The sequence below is a fragment of the Colletes gigas genome, unplaced genomic scaffold (assembly GCF_013123115.1).
Source record: "Colletes gigas isolate AHSC1104 unplaced genomic scaffold, ASM1312311v1 Colletes_gigas_Sc00027, whole genome shotgun sequence".
NCBI classification, from domain to species: Eukaryota; Metazoa; Arthropoda; class Insecta; order Hymenoptera; family Colletidae; genus Colletes; species Colletes gigas.
Genome location: NW_025106656.1, coordinates 35,866 through 58,529, shown reverse-complemented (window position 1 = coordinate 58,529; position 22,664 = coordinate 35,866). Strand labels below are relative to the sequence as shown.

At 38.0% G+C, this 22,664-nt stretch overlaps 1 protein-coding gene across 2 annotated transcripts in view; it reads right to left on the bottom strand.

The window, feature by feature from the left end:
- LOC122401666 (tubby-related protein 4) overlaps positions 1-22,664 on the bottom strand; it is a 53,018-nt gene that overhangs the window by 25,829 nt on the left and 4,525 nt on the right. For both annotated transcript variants that reach the window (XM_043403941.1, XM_043403943.1), the window contains exon 2: positions 9,733-9,900. In XM_043403941.1, the coding sequence (XP_043259876.1) occupies positions 9,733-9,900 (168 nt within the window). The remainder of the gene's footprint in view (positions 1-9,732; positions 9,901-22,664) is intronic.

The window sequence follows — 22,664 nt, the reverse complement described above, 5'->3', positions numbered from 1 at the left end:
AATTGATTTCGCACGTTCAACGGTCGACGAAAACAAAATCGTCGTGAAAAAGATTTACATCGATACGTTCGCGTTCTTAGAAATATAAAAAGACGTATAAAATGTTCTCTTAAACCACTTTAAAAATTTGTAGAAAAATATAGGAGGGTGAGTAATACACAATTTTTAGCGGGGAAAAAGTAAAAACTGATGGCCAAAATAAATCTCTGCTAAATCTCGTCTAAAAAACGACTTTCTGACTCTGAAATTTTCGAATGTACAACAGACGCTTCGTAGAAATGCGTTGATATTCCTCACCGTCGATTTTGTGGGCCGTAAACTCCAACTCGAGCATGCTACAAGCTCCAAAGACATCCCAGATGATAACGCAACCGCCACCGAATTTACGCTGAGGAAAGTTCTGTGGTTTTCTAGCCAGGTCACGCCAATAATCATCAAAACCGTCGGATTCATCAAGATCGAACTTCTTTTCACCGCCCAAGGTTATCTGAACCGAGTAATACGTAAAATTTCTAAATTCCAAGCATGCTGTCTCACGTAGAATCTGAAGACACTGTCATCAATTTAGACGAACGGTTTATAGTTCTCAAAATAGCGGACTTGGAGATTTCAGAACCATCGATCCTCGTTCCTCAAGTATTAGATGTCAAAATATCTAGGCACGGCATTAGTCATTAGGGTCAAAACTACGATTAAGACGATCCTCCGTGAATTCTGCTCGCAAGAAACACGAACGGTGGATTTCCCAGCTTAAACACTTCGGTAAATACGAACAAATTATACAGTACATTAACTCATTTGTGCCTTGCGTCCTATACAGGTCGGGACATTTGAAACAGGTCACCCGAATAACTCGTTTGCTTTAAAAGATAGAAAAGAATGTTTCGGGCAGCAATTGATTAATTTCACGAAGAACACCGCGTGACGACTTTTATTTCCAGCTGGAAGTATCAAGAGTATTTCGGAATCGTTAACTTCTTTTTAACGGGGCGATGTATAGTTTCATTTATTAGGTTTAAGAAACGGTTGTGTAAATTTAATTTTACATAGCTCGGGGCTTCGTTTCAAATTGAAAATGCAACGAAAACTCGAGAGAAGCTTTGCCCAAATGAAAGAATTATAACCAACCGTTTGCGTAAAATGGGAAAAATTTACAATGTAGATGGATTCAGCACGAACTCACCCTAGATAAAAAAAAGTCGAAGAAGCATGAATTTGGTCAAATAACATTGACTGGAAAAGTCATCAGTATCTAATATTCTCACGCAAGAGAGATATAACATATGTGTTCTAATATAAGCTGCTCGAACTAGGTGAAAGAGTCATAGTGGATCACTGTCAATGCCAACTGATCAATTTGAGCAATGAATTGGAGCGAAAAGAGTTCGTTTATTGGTCAAGGAAAACGTCAGGTTGCATGACAACACTCGACCACGCGTTGCTCGGACGACGAAGAACGTCATCGTCAGCGTAGGCTAGAAACTTCTTCTACGCGTGATGAATCCTCCAGAGTTGGCCCCGTCTAATTACCACCTGTTCCGGTTGCAATATTACTTGGCTGACTCGCGCTCTTAATCGATTATCAAGTTCGTATGTTAACCAAAACACGAGGGGAAAAAGTCGATAACAACCCTAACGGGTCTGGTCTTCGAAAGTGGCGATCCATCATGGTTATTATCAACAGTTATTATCAACTGGCTGACCTACTCAGGTACTTATAACGATACCCTGAGTTTGACGCTCGTGCGAAAACGAAAATTAGGGTGATCCACCACGAATTCTGTTCGCGAGGAATTCAAACGGTGGGTTTCTCTGCTTAAACACTTCGATGACAAAAACGAAGCATAAATGAAGCTGAAATCTATTGTGTATCGACTACAATGGATAGGTATCTCACAAAAGTTACCACGGTGAATAGTCGCACGAAGACAGACTTTTATTTCGAGGGTACAAAGATCGCGAAATACAGTGCTGGTATATTTAGAAGCGAACTGGCTGCGATTTCAACGGATATTCTACTGCAGACGGTCATTTTCGAGGCGGTGTTTGCGAATTAAAAGGACAAAATTTATTGAACACGAATCACTGAATTTGGAGACTGCATAATTTTACATGTTTAAACAAATGAGAATTATTTTGATGTAGTCCTGTACAGACTGATAAATTTCGAGGTTTCGTCTACGGCCTTAGAACTAATTATATGCAACGATAGAGAAAATCACGTCAAATGATGTACCAAGTGACCAAAGGATGCACAGAAGAAGCTGCTTCAATGAAAAGAGCTTGAAATTAAAATACCTCTGAAGATAGGGTTGAGAGTCACTGTCTTAAAACAGCACTGCGTGCCAGATCGATACCACGTCGGCTACCCTTAAACTCTGAAATGTGAACCGAAGTGAACGCAAAAGACACGTTCCAGTCTTTGCCAATGTTGATGGAAAAATTGCGTAACTTAAATTTGTCTAAATAAGAGGGGCGTCGTTTCTTAAGAATCCTCGAACTTGTCTGCAAACTGCTGATCCTCGCATTGACGCCAATTCTATGAAATTTACGATCTCTACGATCAGGTATCAAGGATCATGTACTTATTTCAACAATCATTCATTTACTTTGCTACGAGTCAAGAACTGTAAACGTTAACAGAGACTGGAAAAGAGTTTCCTTCAGCTTAATTTATAGGTATGTGTAATCAGTTTTGTCCTGACAGTCGTAAATAAATTAGAGGGTGAATCTTTATACCGTACCTGGTAACACCCAGTGAAGATTATACAGGAAAAAGGATTTGGTATTCTACTAACTATAGATACTATTATGTCTAGCAAGTTTTAGTCGAGAATTTGTTGGTCAAAGTGACGTTTATGTTATTTCAGTCCACGTATGTGGCCTTTATACGAATACGTATGTGCAAAAACATAACCGAGGGCTGAACTGCGTGTCTATGAATACGCGTGACTTGATATATTGTGTAATTCAAGAACCCGCTGAATTTAAATAGTCAACTCTAGTTGCAAACGTAGTGATGTTTGCACTGAAATATTTATTCGTGTAAACTCATTTTCCATTTATTATTTAATCGTCCTTACTCATTGCACGATGTTCTACTTCTTCGACTCTATCAATCAAAGGTCTTTGAAGATGGTGGGCGATCATGGGTGTCACGAAGTTAGCGATTAAACACGCTACCGGCACGCAACTCGCGCACGAACACGCATCGCAATATCGTACGGTGCTCAGAAGTTTGATGTCGATTTAATTAACAACGTTATTAGTTCCAAACTATAATTCGCAACGACGACGACTAACTTTGAAATACAAAATCCATGAAAACATGAACTGATGATGAAACAAGTTTAGATACGTCAGTGAAAACTTAAGCACACTAATTCGTAGGAACTTATTTTCTGAAAAATCCATAAAACAATAATACAATGCTTGAAAAATTCCTTTTAGTACGATACAAAGAATGTTGGTTAATTTAATATTTCAACACCATTTGCATAAATCTGTAGCAAACATAACGTTGATCATTCACGACTTAATCTCGTTCGAAGTTCCACTTCTGTTCTCTTCACATTTTCTAAATGAGAGATAAGATTTTTAAGTGTATTGGCTTAAACGATCAAATCGTCGCGTCGAGTCGCTAGCAGGCAGGGGACAAATTTCAGGATTTAGAAAACTTTAAAAATCGAAAAATATTTCTCGGATTTATACAAGAAACGGAAAATTTTGAAGGATTATTTTATTATAGATTTTTTGAAAACATTTTCAACAACTTGTAGCATTTACATATTTAATGCTGCTTTAATTACTTAAATTAGTTACTTCATATTGAAACAAAGAATCAGAATTCAGTAGGACGAACTTGCTAAATAATTTTGAAGAAAAATGACTTCAAACGTATTATACTACTCTCAAACTTCTTTCGTAGCTCAAGAAATGATATATTATACGAAGTAAAAATGGCAGAACGTTGAAGGAAAAAGTTTGCACCGTGAACGATAGAATATCTATGCCATATATCAGTACTGAAAATATTTTTATTTTTAAATAGACGTTAACAATTTTATCGCCATGACGAATGCTTTTAAAAACGTCGGGATATTTCACTGCGTTAACAGCGCCGGAAACTTCACCAGACCAAAGCTCCAATTGTCCACTCCCTCAAAGAGTAAATCTGCTAGACAGTTACGGTCCCTTTTCTCCGAATCTGTAGAGCGGAGTGTCGAAGTTTTAAACGAGAAAGGCGTGTCCGAATAAAAGACGACGAGGAAAATGAAAGCGAAGTGCGTGAGCGTTAATGCTCGCTCTAGGGAGACGAAATTTTTTCGTGAAACAATAAACCGAAAGTTCTGAACAAAATTTCTATAAATAAACCTCTCGATTTTGAGAATAAACGGCTTTGAAGGCTCGTCGAGTACGCGTTATGTGCGCAGAACGAGTCCATAACATTTTTCATCCGAAATAATTTGTTATTTATTGATTTTAGAAAAATGTAAAATGAATAGGAAGTGAGTCAGAACAAACGTAAATATAGACTTTTACAGTATAAATGATTAGAACGATTTAACGAATTTCATGAATGAGATATCAAGAAGTTATCCTTGCTAATTTTTAGAGTTGTTTATATCATGCTAATTGTATCTCACTCCCTCTCATTGTTTCTCACTCTCGTTCTCTCTCAAACATAAACGAGCTAGATGAAGATAATAACGATTCAATTCCGCCTAGTTGCCTTCGAAGTTGTCACAGAGCAACTTCTCAAGCGGTACTGTATTCCTAATTCATATCCAACAGATATTCAAAGTTGTTCTTCTCAATAGCGGGACATTGAACAACAAAATTTTATTCTGCATTTTCGATCTGTTTTTGAATAAAAAAAACTACCCCATACTCGGTTGTACTACGGTTACTGAGACTATATTTGCACAAAAGAAAAATTGTTTTCCATTTCAAGAAAAAGTGGTTTAAGTCACCGTATTTCGAAAACGATATGTCTGACTTAAGTACGTAAATGCTATATTTTTCGTGGATTGTTATTTTTTCATTTTGCATGTTTTCATAAGCCAGCAAGATCTGTCCGGTAAAATTGAAAGCGTTCTATAGGCGGAGGAGGTTCGGCGAAAAAGAAGATGGTAGAAGGGAAGGGCTGGAATATGAAGTAATAATGTGTAAAACGGGGGAACGGGGATGCGTCAATAGTGCACACCTTTCAATTTTATGCCCGCAATATTAATATTTTGATCGCGAGCGGAAGTAACATTTGCATATTTCCTAGGAGTTATGGACCCAGTGAAATATTTCGCAAAGTTGCACGACGCCCAGCCGGAACAGTCGCGGTTCGTTACAACAGCCCACGGCTTAATATCGATTGACACCCTCAACAAAGGATCCGGCGCTGTTTGCACCCAGTTTACCCTCAATGAAAACTTACACGAAAGTGTGTGAAATAGACCCAGGTTATACAGACACCTGTCGATTTTTTACCAAAGTCTGCGTGTTACTACGAAACACGCGACATACAAGCTGTAAAACAAATATTTCTCGCGCCTCGATGGGTGAATCTACGCGTCCAAATCTCGAAATCTGTTGCAAGATTTTGATCTAACATTTTATTTTTTTCTAATATTACAGTAGAGTACCGATTAACCGGCATCCGGTTGAAATTTATTTAATAAGTAAAGCTCATGGATACCTACGAAAAACTATTAAACAACATTTCCGTAAAGCGTCAAACAAATTTACTAAAAATCAAAAACGATTTCTTAACAAAAATCGACAGGAGTAAGGTGCTTAAATTTTTCTGGAAAAATTATTTTCCGTTGCAGAGGTTAATTACAATCATTTTTGGTAAATAAACACACCCCCAAAATCCTATGCACTTTCGAGAAAAAAATTCAGTGGATGGATTTTTCCGACAAAATTAAAAAATTTCAAATAATTTTGAAAAAATTATTTTTGGTTGTGGGGGCCTATTACAAGTATTTTTGGTGAATAGACATAACCCCGAATTCCTACGCACTTTCGAGAAAAAAATTCATTGCCGAAAATATAGTGTGTGGTCAGAAATGTTTCTTTAATTTCATTTTCCGTCTCACTTCCTCTTGTGTTCATTTCTGTAATCTGTTAGTAATGTTGCGAGTGATACGAAAATAAAGCACCAGAAAAATGAACCGAAAAAATACATTACATGTAAGGTCTACTTGTATATCTCATCTGTGATTATACCTCGTTTTTATTACGTAGGTATAGTCCCGAGTATGCCGGATAATCGGAATTTTACTGAATAAGAAATGTAGAGAAAAGGATTATCTTTCCTTTAAAAGGACTCATCATAAGTATTAGCACGCAGGCATACAAGATCTTCAAATCAATCAAACTTCCTTTCTTAGAAACATTATAGTTTATCCTATCTCCAAAACACCCAATGCCTCTTCCTTGAACTCGCTTCGCCCTATTCCTCAAACTCCTTTCCCTTCCAAAGTTCCAGAATGGCTCTATTTTCCGTAACTGCAGAGCCTTTCTGGGACCGTTTTTCTCGTACAATGCCTGTGTTATTCTCGTAGATATTTTTGTTAACGCGCAGTAAAAATGTCGAATAAAATAAAACTGAAAATAAACAGCAACGTTGGTTACGCCACTGGTGACTTCCCATCGGTTCGTAGAATGTAGATTCCACCGGAATATCGTCGAAGAGGTGAAAAAATTGCTCCGGGAGCAACCGAAATATTATCCGTCGAGTGTTATCGGTGACTCGCATCCATCCAATTTCTTTCTCGATTTAACGCGTTCGCGTCATGTAATAGGCTGTCATGGACTGGCTTCGGCCAGATAGGGTGTGTATGCCAGACACAATGTTCTCTGCACGTGTTCGATAACTTCTCGTAGGCTTCGTTCCGCGCGGCCGCAAAATGGGTCACCGATTGAAAATTGCGGGGTACTCGTATCACTGCCGCACCTGTCAACGCGCTACACCCGACGACTCGGTGTCGAAAGCTAGGGGGTGAGCCGTAAAATTAGGCCCCTCGTGGCTGCGAAACTGCGATACGATGCTCCGTCCGCGCGCCGCTATGTTGCAAATTTATTATCGCGTTATGACTTATTCGGATACCTCAAATTGATCAATTTCGATCAACGGGTATCGATAACGACTTACGCGATCCACGAATGGCCAGCGTTTAGAACAGTGATTTCGCCTATACAAGGGTGGGAGTGTAATGGATAGCATTATATAAAATAAAATTTGTATTACATTTTTGAGTGGAGTACCAATAGAAGCAATGTTCTTAAAAAATATTTTTTGAGCATTTTCTGTTTGAAAATAAATCTGTTTTAGTTTGTGTCGACAGCTGCCGCGCTTTTAGCCGCGACGCGTCGCTTTGGAGTTCGACCAGTCAGTTTTTGAACCCACAGCTGCCGTACGCTCGAGTGTAAGGAACATAAATAGTGATAGGGATGACTTTGCGGGTTGTGGCCGGGGAAAACTCAGTCTTGAAGCAAAGGATTAGTGTACCAGGTCAGACATTTTAATCAGCCCTCATGAGCTCAGAGTTTAAGCAAATATTACTCCACACTGTACACATTTTCTTTGCTGACGATACCGCGTTCTCCTTAATTTGAAATGCATGGTATTTGACTCACGCGGGAAGCTTTTGGAACGAATCCATTTTTCGAGTGAACAACTTAATGTATTTTATAAAAATATATCGGGTTGGGTAGAGAAACAGTGATAGATCCGATAGAAATTCAAATTGATAATTACGTAACGTTGCGTTTCTGTTCGTTTTCGTTTGGAAAACCTCGCCAATCTGTTCATAATAGTTTGATAAAGAATGAGGAAGTGCATAATAATAATTTTTTGGCTATCGGGTTGGTGTAATGCGAGGCTCGCAGGGTGTTGCTTTATGTCGGTCAGTCTCGGTGTACACCATTTACTTTCCTCGTCGGACAGAACACACGAGGCTTGATCTCAGCTGGAGATAAAAATCGCTATCTATGTAGGTTGCAATAGCTTTTAAGGATTTTGGAAGTAGAAGAGGGGATGATAGATTAGGGCAAGGTTTGGGAAGTTTCGCAGATGACACGGTGGTCGGAACGATACAGGGTTCGTAAGGCATGGAGGTCACTGTGTTCGAACACCTTCAATAAAGTATACGTATTTGCAAACGCTTGAAATATCTTACGAAATATTGATTTTTTAAGCGTTGTGTCCTTACACTTTCTTACGCAAAATGGTTCGAAAAATTGATACGAGTAAAAAGTCTATTAAGAAAAACGAGGACACAGAAAAATAGACATTATCATATCATTCGTCTTTTTCTTTTCTTACCAAATACGAGGTATAACCCGTGACATTTGCGTGACGCACCCCTGTACACGTTTACTTAAGTAAGAAACTTAGTATTCCGTGTATAATGTTATGGTCGAAATTGGAATACTGATGATCAAAATTGAGCAATTGAGAATTATTTAAAAATGTCCTTTATCAACGAATTGTCTAATAAATGTAGAATGATAATCGGTAAATATTTGTTCTTCTTTGTTAGAAATATTACAGTGTTAGAAAATGTCGAACGCAATCCAATCTAGGCAACTTGTCTTTAATGTGTATCGAAGCGAATCTATAAATAAGAATCGAAAACGTTATATTAAATTTCCTTGCAACGACTGCCACGCGCCAAGTGTATTTATATTCACCAGGCAGATAGGCATTTACAATATTAACTTTTCAATAGGTCGTAATTTTATTTTTATAAGTTGGAGGATACTGGTGGGTAATTTATGGAACCAAGGAGTCGGTATATCGAAAAAGTTTGAGTATCGCCAATTTAGAGTTTTAAACTTCAAAGAAGTTTGCATTGAACTTATATATAATTGTTATGTAAAATAACTTGCTATTTATTGATTTTAAAAATAAATGTTTTCTTGGTGTGGCTTGATGTGGAATTTTTGTTCTTTTTTTAATACAATGTTGAAAAGAGAGTGACTTTTCTTTGTAGCTTCATACATACAGAGGTTTATTGGGGATTTAAAGCACAGAGTTTGTCAACCGTCTTTCTCGCTGGTTTTCTCGTGATAAAGATAGTCAACCAACTCTGTGAGCAAAGTTCTATTAAACCTTTATTGTACAGGGATTGCTTTATGTGCCCTCTGGTGCTCTCTATCAACGAATATAATATAATATGAAATTTCTTTTGAAGAACATTCTGTGTTAACGGGGGCCCGGGAATTTTCAAAACAAAAGAAATAAGGCATATAAATTAAAAAAATTCTGATACAATATATAAAAAATTGAGTCTACCAATGTTGAAAATGTCTTGATACTACACTTGCTAGATTACTTTGTTCTAAATACTACTACGTGGTATAATTTATCGACAGGTACAAAGTCGTCGATTAATTGTGTAATTTTAGGAACTACCGCCTATCGAACCCGATCGAGACTGTATAAATTTATCCGGGGCTTCGAGTGTATTCTCATCCTATCAAATATGATTTAAGAACCGAAGAACTCGCACCTTTGACTAAGAAACTTTTCCAGCCAACGTTTACGGACTGCCTCTTGAATAACGTAGGGGTTCCAGGAATTAAAACGATCAACGTTATTAACCGCTCCACTGGTTTGAAAAGGGGGAAATGAGCAAATTAAATGACACTTCACCGCGTCTCGTTTACTACGATCGCGTGAAGAAGAAACGCAGAAAAAGTGTTCTGGCTAAGAAAAATAGAACTCACCTCGCTGCGATGTCCCCGAAGGTTGTAATTTGCTCTCAGTGGAAGTTCCGTGGCCCTCGTTCGGCAGTGAGACGTAGTAAAAGTCACCCCCACAAGGCCACGAGCGTTACCAGTGGCCAACCATCCCTCCTGATAGTAATTTGTACGGTCTAGTTTCCATCCTTCGTCCTGTTAAATGAGAAAGGAACAATCGTCGTTTTTTATCCCAAAACGTTCTGTCGATGACGTATACGCGAAGGATTTCAGACAGTAGTAAAATGCATTACTCAACGATGATGGTTCGAATTGGTATCGAAGATGCTTGATATGTTTTTTACTTTATCGCGATTATTTGTATTTCCATGAAGAATGATTCAATTACTTAGATATCGTAATATTGAACTGATATTGAACTTGAGAATTTATATAAAAAGTTTATGACCTTATGGATTTCACAATCCAGTTGTAGATAGATAAATCCTTGATAATATTATCTCTAATGTCAAACTGGATCCTATCTAATATAAACAAACACTATACGGAGAAGATATCGGTAATATGTTGAATATGTATCTGTCGATCAGTGTGTGCCACTTGACGATCGATTTGTATCAGACGCGAAAATACGACACATATCCAGGGTTGTAATAGTACCGGATAGATTGTCACGTCACCCGACATTCGGATTTCTAGATGGTGGGGGCTCCTCCACCCCAAGGCCCCACCCACCAATCCAATTTTACTAGTCTCTACCCCGTCACGTGATCCGAATGTTGGTGACCTCATGATCTATTCGGCAATATGTCAATATTGCACACAATTACATAGATCATGGTGAATAATTCAGATTCAGGGTCAATCTCAAGGTCACGATATACTATTTTAAAAAGTATTCGTTGTTTTGCAAATCGTTAATAATGTGCAAATTTGCAGCTATTATGAAATTATCAAGAACATAGATTATAGAATATTGATAACGTTATCATATAACTTGTCAATCATGCTGGAAAGTATTACTAGTTACATCGCGGAGCACTTGGTAAATATACTCTAGCACGACAAACAAAGCATTCGTAACATGCGGCATGTATTATTTCAACCTTCAGAATTCAGTGAATTTCGTGGCATACATTTAACAAGAATTTGAAAGTCAAATTACAAGCGGAGAAATATGCCAACGAATCTTTTCACGCGCCAGAAAATCGAGCAGCAGTATATTTAATTAAAATTTCGTATCTATTTGCGAATAAGACAGTGGAACGGAACAGAAATTCTCGCACGGATTATAATTGCGTAACTATACCATTGTGGATGCATAAAGATTCAAAGTTTCATTTGCATGGAGAGAGTTTCATGAAGAGATCCCCATTCCTGTAGTTTCCACGCTGTTATACTCTTTTATTTTCCCGCTTTTTTTTTTCTTTTAGAAACGTTTCGCTGAACTTGGAAAATTGTATCCCCCACTTTTCTTGTTTTGTAGCAGAGTCGAATCCTTTGTCCATTTATTCAAGAAAAGATATGTGAATACAGACAGCGATGTTTGTGAATTTTAAAAGTAGGTTCATCAACATTTGTGGCGTCGCTGCGTTCTACTCTTAACCAATCCTTTTTATATTCATTTGTTAAAAACTTAACTTTGAAAAGCAACGAACTTTTATTCGACCTTGCTTCGATGCACGATTATACTCGCTCTTTCAGTTTGTCAGACGTATAGGGTACAAACAAAGGAAACACTTGACTGCGCATTAATTTTCACGCCCCTCGGCATTAGAGTTAGGGTTGCGAAGTGCTATGAGTGCTGTACACCTGTACCACGGTCTTCAAGTGCGACCATCGTCGTTTTCTTGGTACAACTTTATGACTTCTACAAATGCAATTCTTAACTTTATCGTATTTGTTTAAATTAATATGTTGATCGGATTTTGTTTGACCTAGAGTTTCAAATTAAAAAAACTTTTAAATCCCAAACAAAGTACAAATTTTAAATATTTTTTTTGCACGCTACAAGGGTTTCTTTCGTGTTGTCAAAATTGTTGCGGACCAAGGGTTGGGAGACACTGCATCGGAGGAGCGTGCAGGTCGGAATCGTTAAATTTTATGCATAGTTTACATTGCGCTGCATTCAATATCCGATAATGCCATTCGTCTCCTTTCGCGGGCTGCGCCTTCCCCAAATAGAAACGAGGGTAATCATTTTCACGATCGATCAGCGACCCGAAGCTAGACGATAACGACTTCCCTGAACCTTATAAATTTGTATTCGGCTAGCTCGGGCGCCTTCCAGAATTAGATGGATTTTCTTGCGTGCCCAGGCGAGTACGCCTTCTAAACACAGCGGTTGGTATTACTATTCGTCGGCACGTAACTCTTCCACTTAAGCGCGGCTGCGTCAGGTGGCGGGGGCTTCAATGTTGGAAGGGTTTCACCCTCAGACCTGTCATACATATGTAGGCGTAATTACTCGAGCCGATACGAACCCTTAGAAAAATACGCGACAAGGTAGGGGCAGATTTCGACTACCCAACGCCGCTGGCAGCAGTTCGCCCCGCTATAGTCGCGCAACCTTTTCCTCTTTACACAATGAATACAAAAGGTCCGGCATCTTTTCAGTGGCGTTCAATTGTGAAAAGGGAAACGACAGGGTTTTCGAAGCGACTCGATGCCTCGTTTCCTTTCATTTTACTACCGTCGTAAATAAGATATTTATTCGGCGCGATGCTCTTTATTCGTCTTTAGCGACGCGTGGGTGATGCCTCCAGAAACGTTATCTATATAAATTGTAACTTTGTAACTGTGACTTAAACGTAGAGTTTATAGAGCACTTCAACCGAATTACAGCTTTTGGTTAACTAAATATCTACTGAACTTTCGATCGTAAGTACAACTTTAGAGCGGTTTCTAAATCGCCGTTTTACCATTTAGACGAGAATAACAGGTGTTAAATGCATCGAACTGTACTCGTAGTACAAGAGAAACGGGAAGAGGAGGTAGATAGGCAGTTATTACAAGACAAAAGAAGCTGTAACTTGAGTAGAAAATAATATCAGGCATACGTTTATACAAACTGGGTTTTTTATTTTAGCGTTAGGAATGCACTCTTGCTGCACTTCCCACATGCAACGAGATACGTAAAAAAGAATTCAATGCGGGCGATGATGCGGGTAACAGCTAGTTATGAAGTACAATAATTCTCACTTCCGAGAGATAATTTTTACATTGGAATCCAATAGCGGAATCATCTCCTCTGCTGTTTACATTGACCCAGCGGTCCCAGGCGAAAGCAATGAGATAAATACGTATCATTCATTCTCATCTACTGACAACAATTGTTATATCCTTCGTTATATATTCATGACGTTATTATCAGGCGATTCGTGAAGGTCTCTCGATAAAAATGAGTTTTACGTATACGAAAAATAATTTTAATGACATTTATACAACTGTAATGTAACTGTTACTATTTTTACACTTTTGTATACCAAATTAAAATCACGTTTAAGTGATCAGAAACTGGGTCTGCGAGGCAACGAAAAATATAAAAAGTTTTCGGCCACCGGGCGTTTGTGCGCGAAACTCGGTCATTGTTGTTCTATTTTACTTTTTCCTGTCGTATCCTATTAATTTCCCTCGTCGAACAGTATACAAGAGGCAGTGTCGGCTCGAAATAAAAATCACTATCTAACCCACTTCTAAATGAATACGGTGTCCCGATTTTACTACTTGAAAGTGTAAATTATCGTAATTTACTTAAAATACATTGGATACATTAGTAACAAGTGTGCTAAACTCTTTTGGAAAATTCAGGATGCGTATATCCCTGGATCAGAATATTTAGAAAAAAATTTCTCTCACGTTATGAACATTATGTAGGAAGATTATTTCAGCTAGTCGTAGCTATGATTCTCGTGACATACATACATAATAATTGTTTCTGCTTCAAGTGTCAACATACATGGTTAGCGTATAGACATTAAACAGTCTTTTTTCGCGCTTCATACGTGAATAGTATCGTGTTTCAAATACGAAAATAAAACGAATGAGTCACGAACTGAAACGGAAAAATTGGGAACTATTAACTGCAAAACGATATTACCAGACATAATAGAACTTAAGAAGATTGATACTGTAATTAGATAAAAAAGTTATAGGTTAACAATAATTTTCTTGACTAAAATGCTTTCAGTTATAAATAGCGGGTATAAAAGTTTTTTTCGTTACCAATAACCATTATTGACGAGGGAAATTCATTTCGGTCGTTCGTATCAGTTATCGACGATAGAAATATATTTATATACTAAAGTGATCCGTTTTAATCTGCTCTCTTTTACCATAATTCAATTTACGTAATTGATACTGATTATGAGTAATTTTAACCAAGACTTTCATTAGCAATGGTAAAACATGAATGATAAAGCAATTTTCCTCGTCGATAATTATTACGAGCAACCGAGATAATGATTATCAACAACTAAAAATAATCATTATTGTGTAACCAGAATGTTCAGAAATTGATATTTTTAGTCGTGTATATGTTTTGATAATGGTTACCTTCGACTTATGTAACAGAGTTTTGTTAATGATTATTTTTTCTGCAAATTTTTTGGATAACCGTTTTCGCAAATTATTGGTCTGGTCGCGTAAACTAAAATGTGGTAGCAGGCGTGACACAAGCTGCTCGTAAAGCACGTTTACATTGCTGCAACAAGCCGCGCAACGCGCACGGAGGGTTTCGACATTCACTGCGCTTCAACAACCGGCGTAGAAGACACTTGGAGCACTTGAAATAAAAAGGAACCGCATTCGAGGTTTGCGGGCGTGATGTTTTCCTACCAGCCGCGAGAAATATCACGGTTGTACGTGAAATTTGGGAGAAATCACAGGGAAAGCTAATGGAACCAAAATGTAGAATTTAAGCTCCTAGCATTTATTAGTTTTCGAGATAGTAATAAAAAACTTTCAATACTATATGTGGTTTCTTAAACACAATCAATATCACGTTCATTTCTATTTGTATTGCTTTAATTCTTCGTTTAAAAAAATTTATTTAGAGTATTTGTATGGGGAAAATTCGGTGAAGATGTCGGAAGTTCATCCTCTTCCGTATTTGCATAAGACCTTAAATACTAGCTTGAGTGGTTGGCTGCCGGGATAATAACCCGAGTCTTACCTAGTTTAATCTAATCGATGGTTTAAATTAGGTTAGGCTAGATTAATATTCCGGCCACGCAAGGTGAAACTGGAAATTATTGAAATCGGTTAAGTTTGATCATTAAGGTCGCCGATTACACATATTGGTTCCCAGCCGTCACGTACGCATTCAATAAAAACTAATAAATATCCAAAATTAACGTTTTATATTTTTGGCCCACATCCTTCGAAATATCCAACATCATCTATATTGCAAACGTCAGTGTACAGATACACTGTTTCATTATTGGTGGGAATTGCTTTGACAATAGATTCGGAGCTGGTAAATGACACGCGAGATCCATGTAAAAATATGACCGATTCGACCTCGTTTCAAAGTTAAAATTGGTTCTGTGTTCCAACAATTACTCTGAGAACCTAAGCTCGTGTAATTGTTTCCCGCGGCAATGTTGACAAGCAAAGCTTCAACTTGGCCTATTCGGTCTCTATTAATCTTTCGTCTGTGCAACCATTTTTAAGTAATTGTTTATAGCACGTTGTTTGATAATCTTTTCGCTTCGAACGAATATTTGCATCGAGATATCGTGTAATATTTTATGGACGTTGAACAGTGTTTCTTTCCGAGCGATGAATTGAAGCTTCAGTGGTTGGCAACTTTCCCACTGATTGACTGAACGCTTCAACCTCAATTTATTCTGCCTACTTCACAATATATCTTATTCGAGAGGAATAAGTTGACTCGGCAATTAACTGTATGCTCTTGACGAGAGGGACCGCGTGACATGAACAAAGAATTTTTTACCCTCCACAAACTATTAGTGGCAAAATCGTGTTCTTAAGTGCTACGGTAAAATGTTCAAATTCTGATTTTTACTCTTCCGTCAGTAACAGAACACAGTAAAGGAGAAATATTGGTTTATCGATCAAAATTTTGTTACGATTCATAATTTAAATTAATCTTTTTACCTTAGACTTCATATTTTCCGTTAGAAATAATGACAATAAACAATGGCTATAATACGCAAACTTTTAAGCATGTAATGTTGCGGTACGAGTTTCAAGCGAACTTTTTATCGTTAGATATTCCTCTCGCGGGTGTGCCACGCTTTTACGATAAATTAACTCCAAAGGAAGTCACTGGAGAATATGATTTTAATTTGAGTGTCACAAAGTCTTATATAAATATAAATGTATATTCTTCGTAAACATCTAGGCTTGCTCTTGGTAGTGTATTGTACAACAATAGAAAATAATGGTCTTTTCAAACACAGCGAAATATATTTGTGTTACTTTTCAAGTTAGAGTTAATAATTATTTAGCGATGACTGAAATATTCCAATAGATAGGGAAAGCTATAAAAATGAAAACATTGACGGAAAACGTAACTAAAAAGTCATTTCCTCGTTTATGGGTTCTTAAAAAGATATTGATTTATATTTAAGTGGGTATCTTTTTATAATTATAAGAAAATTAGTAGTGCACAGAGCGTGCAGCCTTATGAGGCAACAGACGGCCTTCCAGTAACAAAAGGTTCTTCAACCCTGGTCTAGGCGAAGTTGGAACCGTACCGGATACTTGATATCCCTTTAATGGCGAGGATGAACTAAAGTCGAATAGAATAGACACAGCAGTTTTCCGAATATCCGATTTCAGGAAACCCAACAAGTTTTACTTTTGATACGATAGAATCGCGCGTTTTATTGCCACGATACACGACGTAGAAAATTTATTATCACTAAAATGTTACGAGACATAAAATCATGTATTCATGTAATCGACATCGTTTTATTACAATTGATTGGTATTCAGAATGAGTGAACCGATTGAAATATTGACCTGGAAAATTTTGAACTAGTACCTAAATAATAAAAAAACTCTTTTTAATCGGTCACCTGTGACTACTATCAATGTGTTATTTATGAAAGAATTGCCTATGTACTCGTAAAATTTCATAATTCATTGCATCTTCTGGTTGAAGATCTATCCTGGCTAATGCGGACAATCGTTCGTCTACAACACACGTTACACCTAAAATGAGAAGTTCCATTTATTCCGAAGAACAAAGGCCTGGAGAACAATAGAGCCGTTCTGTCTTGATGGATCCTCGAGACGAATCGAATCATCAAACGTTCGATAGCCTCAAGAGCGACATGTATTTTTATATCCACATTCCATTACGATCCAAATCGAACCCTGCGAATCCGAATTTTGATCGTTTTCGGCGATAAGGATCGAATGAAACGGTTGCAGATCTGGGGGGGTTAAAAAATGAAATATTTTACTTTAAATGGAAGTAATTCCGATATAAATTATTTTACAAATCATTTTATAGATGTTCCAAACGGACCAAAACTTGGCAAACACAGATACATTTAAATCGACATTATTTAAAATACTGTTTTAAATAACAAGTTTTCTTATTTCAAGTTTATTCCATTTTTTAAATACAATTATGTTATCTCATCTGACGAAATAACTTTGACAATAACAATTTTGTACTTGAAATAATGAAATACTTTTCGAAATAACCAACGTGTCCCGAAAATGATTCAACATCTTTCAACGCATGAAATTACAAACCAGTTTGCGTCATTAAAATGATGAAGTGCGGAAATTAATTATACATATAAATCACAAATACGCAGATTGTCCAACAGGTTATCTTAGTCCGTCGTTATTTTGTGCATTGTTTCATTTGTTCAACAGGTTTGCATTCTGGTTTCGACTACAAATAACTTAAAATAAAATAAATACTATCGAAAGAAGAAGTTACCGAGGTCAAAGATGAAATTCGAAGACGACTTCGCTTTTCTACCCAGCATTCTGGTTATCCTTAAATGGTTTCCGGATCTTTCACGAATACTTTTGGAACGTTAGCTGTATTTTCACTTGCCCTTATTCTCTCGTGTTCTATTCAGTGAAAACTTGGCGACGTTCGTGAGTTAGGAACTTGAATTATTCAACAGTTCGGAGTTAAAGAAAGATTTAATTTTCTTCGATTACTCTGTCGGTTTTCAGTCAGCGTAGAATTTCCTTAATAAACGCTTTTGAAAGGAACTCGTACGTTTACATAAAACGTCATAGAATTTATAAAGTTACGGAGTTGATTCAAGTATTTTTTGCATGGTTCAAGGCAGCAAAAAGCGTTAAAAAGTTGTAGATTAATTAAAAATAGTTCCTAACGAGGTCGTGCATGGATTTATTTTTATAAGTATTACAGTCGAAGGTTGGTTAGCACCGAATAAAGTATTACAGAATATTCATTATTGAATAATAAACCACCGGTGATCTATATTTTTAATAAATAACTTGTTACTTCTTCGGTACAAAGCTATTTTATTAGAAGCAAAATTTAACTTCGTTTTTTATTTATTTATTGAACATTTTTATCAACAAATTATTTAAATTGACTAACCATTCGCGAAATCAATTCGTTGATATAAATTCTTATCATATTTAAAAATTTGTTTATCGAAAATGTTTTGTCTACCTGATATTTCCGATAATCGACGCTCTGATTTATTCCTTTCTGGTTGTTTTGTATTACAATCTGAGACATTGGACCCGAGGGGAATACCTTAGATATCTTAGCCTGTAACGCAAGGCGAACCCGGAACAGACATTCGCTTGTCTCCTTCGCATTAACACATACTTGGTGGCCTCGTTGCTCAGTACGAGAGTGGGAACGTCCCACATTCAAAATCGTTAATGCACTTCCATATCAACATGTGAGTACATTAACGTCGTTGAGGGTACATTTGCACTATATACTGGCACTCCTTTCCAGCGAGGGCTCCACTACCGACAAGTATCGCATCGAGTGGTTGGAAACGTTTCCTGGGGTTGTGATTGATGACCCATCGTGTCTTTCTTCACGAACCAGGACGAGAAGACAGCGGAGCCCAGAGGTTGGGAGAGCAAAAAGAAACCAGCAGGAATTGGTTCCTCGCGAACGTAGAGAGATCAGAAATCAGAAATCAGTCGAACGAAATAATATGCGAACGTAGCACACTTTGTGAAATTCTCGGTTAAAAATTAGAACGTTTTCCATTCGGCCAAGCTATTCTTCCACCGTACACATTTCTATCCTGAAATACAATTTTTGTGGGATATAAATTTGTAATGTTTCAGGGATACGATATTCATTATACCGTGTTATCGCCTGGACATTGAAGTGAGTGGTATCTACAAAAGCACCGTGGTGGTAATTCGATCTAACCGCAAACAAAGCTCGCAGCAAAGATCGAAACAGATTCTCAATAATGACGGTATCGATTTGAGTACAATCCGTAGTACGAGCACGGTATATTATTTGATCTGGAAAATCGCGTTCGTTCATCCGTGTGTCGCCTGTAGTGCAAACATCAAAGTCACGTGTGTTTTAAATATACATATATCTATATTGACTCACGCTATTTCACGAAAGAACAGATTTCTGGAAACAAACGCGGTGGTCTTAAACAAATATAAATATATTTTAAACATTTCTAAGGAAGTTTAAAAGCAACGTTGATGGCGTGCGCACGAGTATAATCTCTTCAAAGTAAATAAATTCTGGTTCTCACCACATTATGCATTATACGAGGCATAAAAAACTTGCTCCAAAAATTCAAGGAACTTTTTGATTTATTTGCGGCGTTACATCCAACTTTGGACGCAGCGTGGACAAACTAAAACATGGATTTAAAAAGAAAGTTTGTTTTACGTAGTTTAGCATAATTCTGTTTTTCTTTCATTTTTACTCCCTTTCCTGATTTGATGAAATCAGAGTCGAACGTCAGCTACTTTAAAGCCATTAGCCTCGGACGTTCGCGCGACAAAATTAGAATGTTGGATATTCCACGAAGAAGATAGTTTCGTTTACGAGTTCTTTTACGACGAAATTAACTGATACCCAGTGCATACAACTGCAAAAATTGTAGCCAACCTTCGTAAAGTAAAAATGACTATTTCACATGAGCCCTGCGTAATGGTTCACTATTAGTTCTCGAGAGCTTTTTTAACGAGGAATGAAGCAGAGGGGTTGTAAGTTTTTGCTCGTCTTAATGGCGCTTAAACGTGCAGAGTGTGCTTGCTGTACGTGTGTTCAGGAAACGTACGTTCCAAATAGCCAAAACAATATCGATCAGTTGGAATAACTCAGTTGTAGTTATGACTCGAGGTTAGATATATCGAGCAAACAAACGAAAATTAAGCATTTATTGTATTAGCAGTGGAAGGTAGTTGAACTCGTACATACTGATTGGTAGTTCGCCGAATTGTAATGAAAATCTGTCCCCGAATATCCAAATCGGACTCTATCGATCAGCCGTAAACTTAATTATTTTTCCCGTAATAGTACCACCTTGACGCGATGCCTTTTCATCGTCGCATGAAACGATTTTACGAAATCGTTGATCGACGATTAGCTCCGGAAGCTGAGCTAGTCGTCGAACGAGGAAAATTCGTCGATCAAGGGACACAGGAAGCGTAATGAATTCGGATCGATCGCACCCTGCAGCGCGCGCTAAACTTTGCCGATCGAATTAATCCTACTTAGATATGAACGAGTATATTATTTGCGTCGATTCGATACGTACTAAATTTGGTGCAGCTTTCGTTAGTTTTCAGCTCCAGGTTAATAACCAGTGTAACTCGATTTTCATACAACGACACGAAGGCGTGAAATTAACTGCTCGTAGATACACAATGTTACGATTAACGAGGACACGTTTCCAGAATTTAGTGCCGCCAACAACGTTCGAAATGGCACAACACAGTTTTCGAAAATGTCGTCGGTGACGTCGACGCTCATTCAACGACCCACAACGACACGACCTTCGATTCACCTCTGACACGGAAATCCCCTTTCGAAATTTGGCGCGCTTCCCACAGACGTGCACCATCGACGTGGGGCATTGGGAATCAATAAACGTTGCATTCCCTCTGCAGCAGACGGAATATCCTTCCCTGTTGTCCTCGTGGGTCCAACCGGGGCTATTCCAGCGTCGTTTCGCGCCACTCGTGCGACGCCCGTGAGCGTAGCTCGACAAAGCCCGGCATCCGCTGCTCATGCCGTGAAAAGATCTAATCGAGACACCAGGCACGAACTTCATCTTCACCGTCGGCCTGGCTACGTACACGTACACGCTCGTCGCCCCTCTGAATTTCTGCCCGCCCTCGACGCTAAGTCGCTTCCGCTGCACCCCGACGGATTCCAATCTCCACCCTGCTTTGATGTGGTCTCGAAACTCTCCGTGGTATTATTAACCGGGTCCGCGAAGCGACGAAATCCCGACGGAGACGCGCGAACGCCTCTTTCACTATCGTAAAATCGCGAGGAAATCGCTCCGCGGAGCCTTGTTTCGAAGACGCGACTCTCGTTTTCAAATATTGCACCGTTCACTTCCGGCCAAGACACGCGCAGCGCTGAATTAATGAAGCGACTTCAATAATTGATCCCTGAGCGACCCTGCACTAGAACCGAGTCTTCCAATTTCTCTTTCAACGCCGACACGAACATGGCAAACGCGCCCTCCTTGCCTTGAAATTCGATTTCTTCGAATCCAGAGAAGTTTTATTCGAAAGTGTTGGATATCCTTCTGCTTGGAAATTTTGTAAAAGATATTTCAAGAAAAAGTCATCGACTAGTAGTTCAAATCTAACAAAGAAGGATTGCTTAAATAAACAAACGCAGAGTTCCCAAAATTATTTTAAAAACTGATTTTTGTCAGAGCGCGTTTCGAGTTATCCAAATTGCTATTTGCTCGAATTCTGACCACAATTTATAACATACGTTCCGTGATTCGTATTTGACCTGCCAGAAAACTAGTGTCGGAGCTGCAGTGATTGATAAATGTGTTAAGATAAACGAGTACCAAAAAGCTGCAAGAAAGTTGTGAAACGAAAACTATAATTTTCCCTACACGAGGGTAGAGTTGTTAAGGAACAATGTTTTAGAATTCATTTCAGTACAAGAGTGGTTAAGGAACAACGTTTCAGAGTTCATTTCGGTTGGAGAGTAACCCTCTGGTAGCCTAGATTTGAAAGTGCTCGATAATAAACTGTGTGTAAACCTGAGAAACATGGTTTGGAAAATTTTTTATAAAAATTTGTGTAGCTTGTAACTATGTACGAAAGTAACTTCTGAAAATGTCTGCATGCTCGTTCACGAAGGCTGTTCCATTATTTAAAAGAAGAAACTTAACAACATTTTCTTCAGCTACAATTTTCTGTAATTTGCGATAAATCTTGATATCGTAGAGCATAAAATGGCAGATATACGTTTCACACAGATACAAGTGGGAATAGTAGAGAATCCGAGTGTCTCTATCGGCAAACTTTTACGCGGCATTGACCAGTCAAAGTCACATTTGTAGCAATTCAGAGGAATCTTGCAGACAATAGATCATTTTCACCTGTTACCAGCGATACAGTTCGAGCCAGCTTTGTTCGAGCGCTTGATGTAGAAGCAAAAGCATAACGGAGCTTCGGCACATTTCACTCGGTTTGTTGGAAAATGCCTTAACAAAAGTTATTTTAGTCGTCGATTTAATAGAGGGACAATTGCACGACCAGCACATTCGTCGGGACAAAATTTATCTTGTTAGAAGAGAATATTCGCTGACTTGCGTTTTGCATGACATTGTTTCATCAATGTTATTTGAAGAATACGCTGGTAAAGTTTAATCAAAGATTTTGAGGAGAACTGTTTATTAAACAACGGAGTATTGAAATTGTTTACAAACGGTGTAGCATTTCCTGAATGCAGCTGGCCATTTTCAACCGAACATTGACGCGTTAAACTCTCTATTTATATGAAGAAT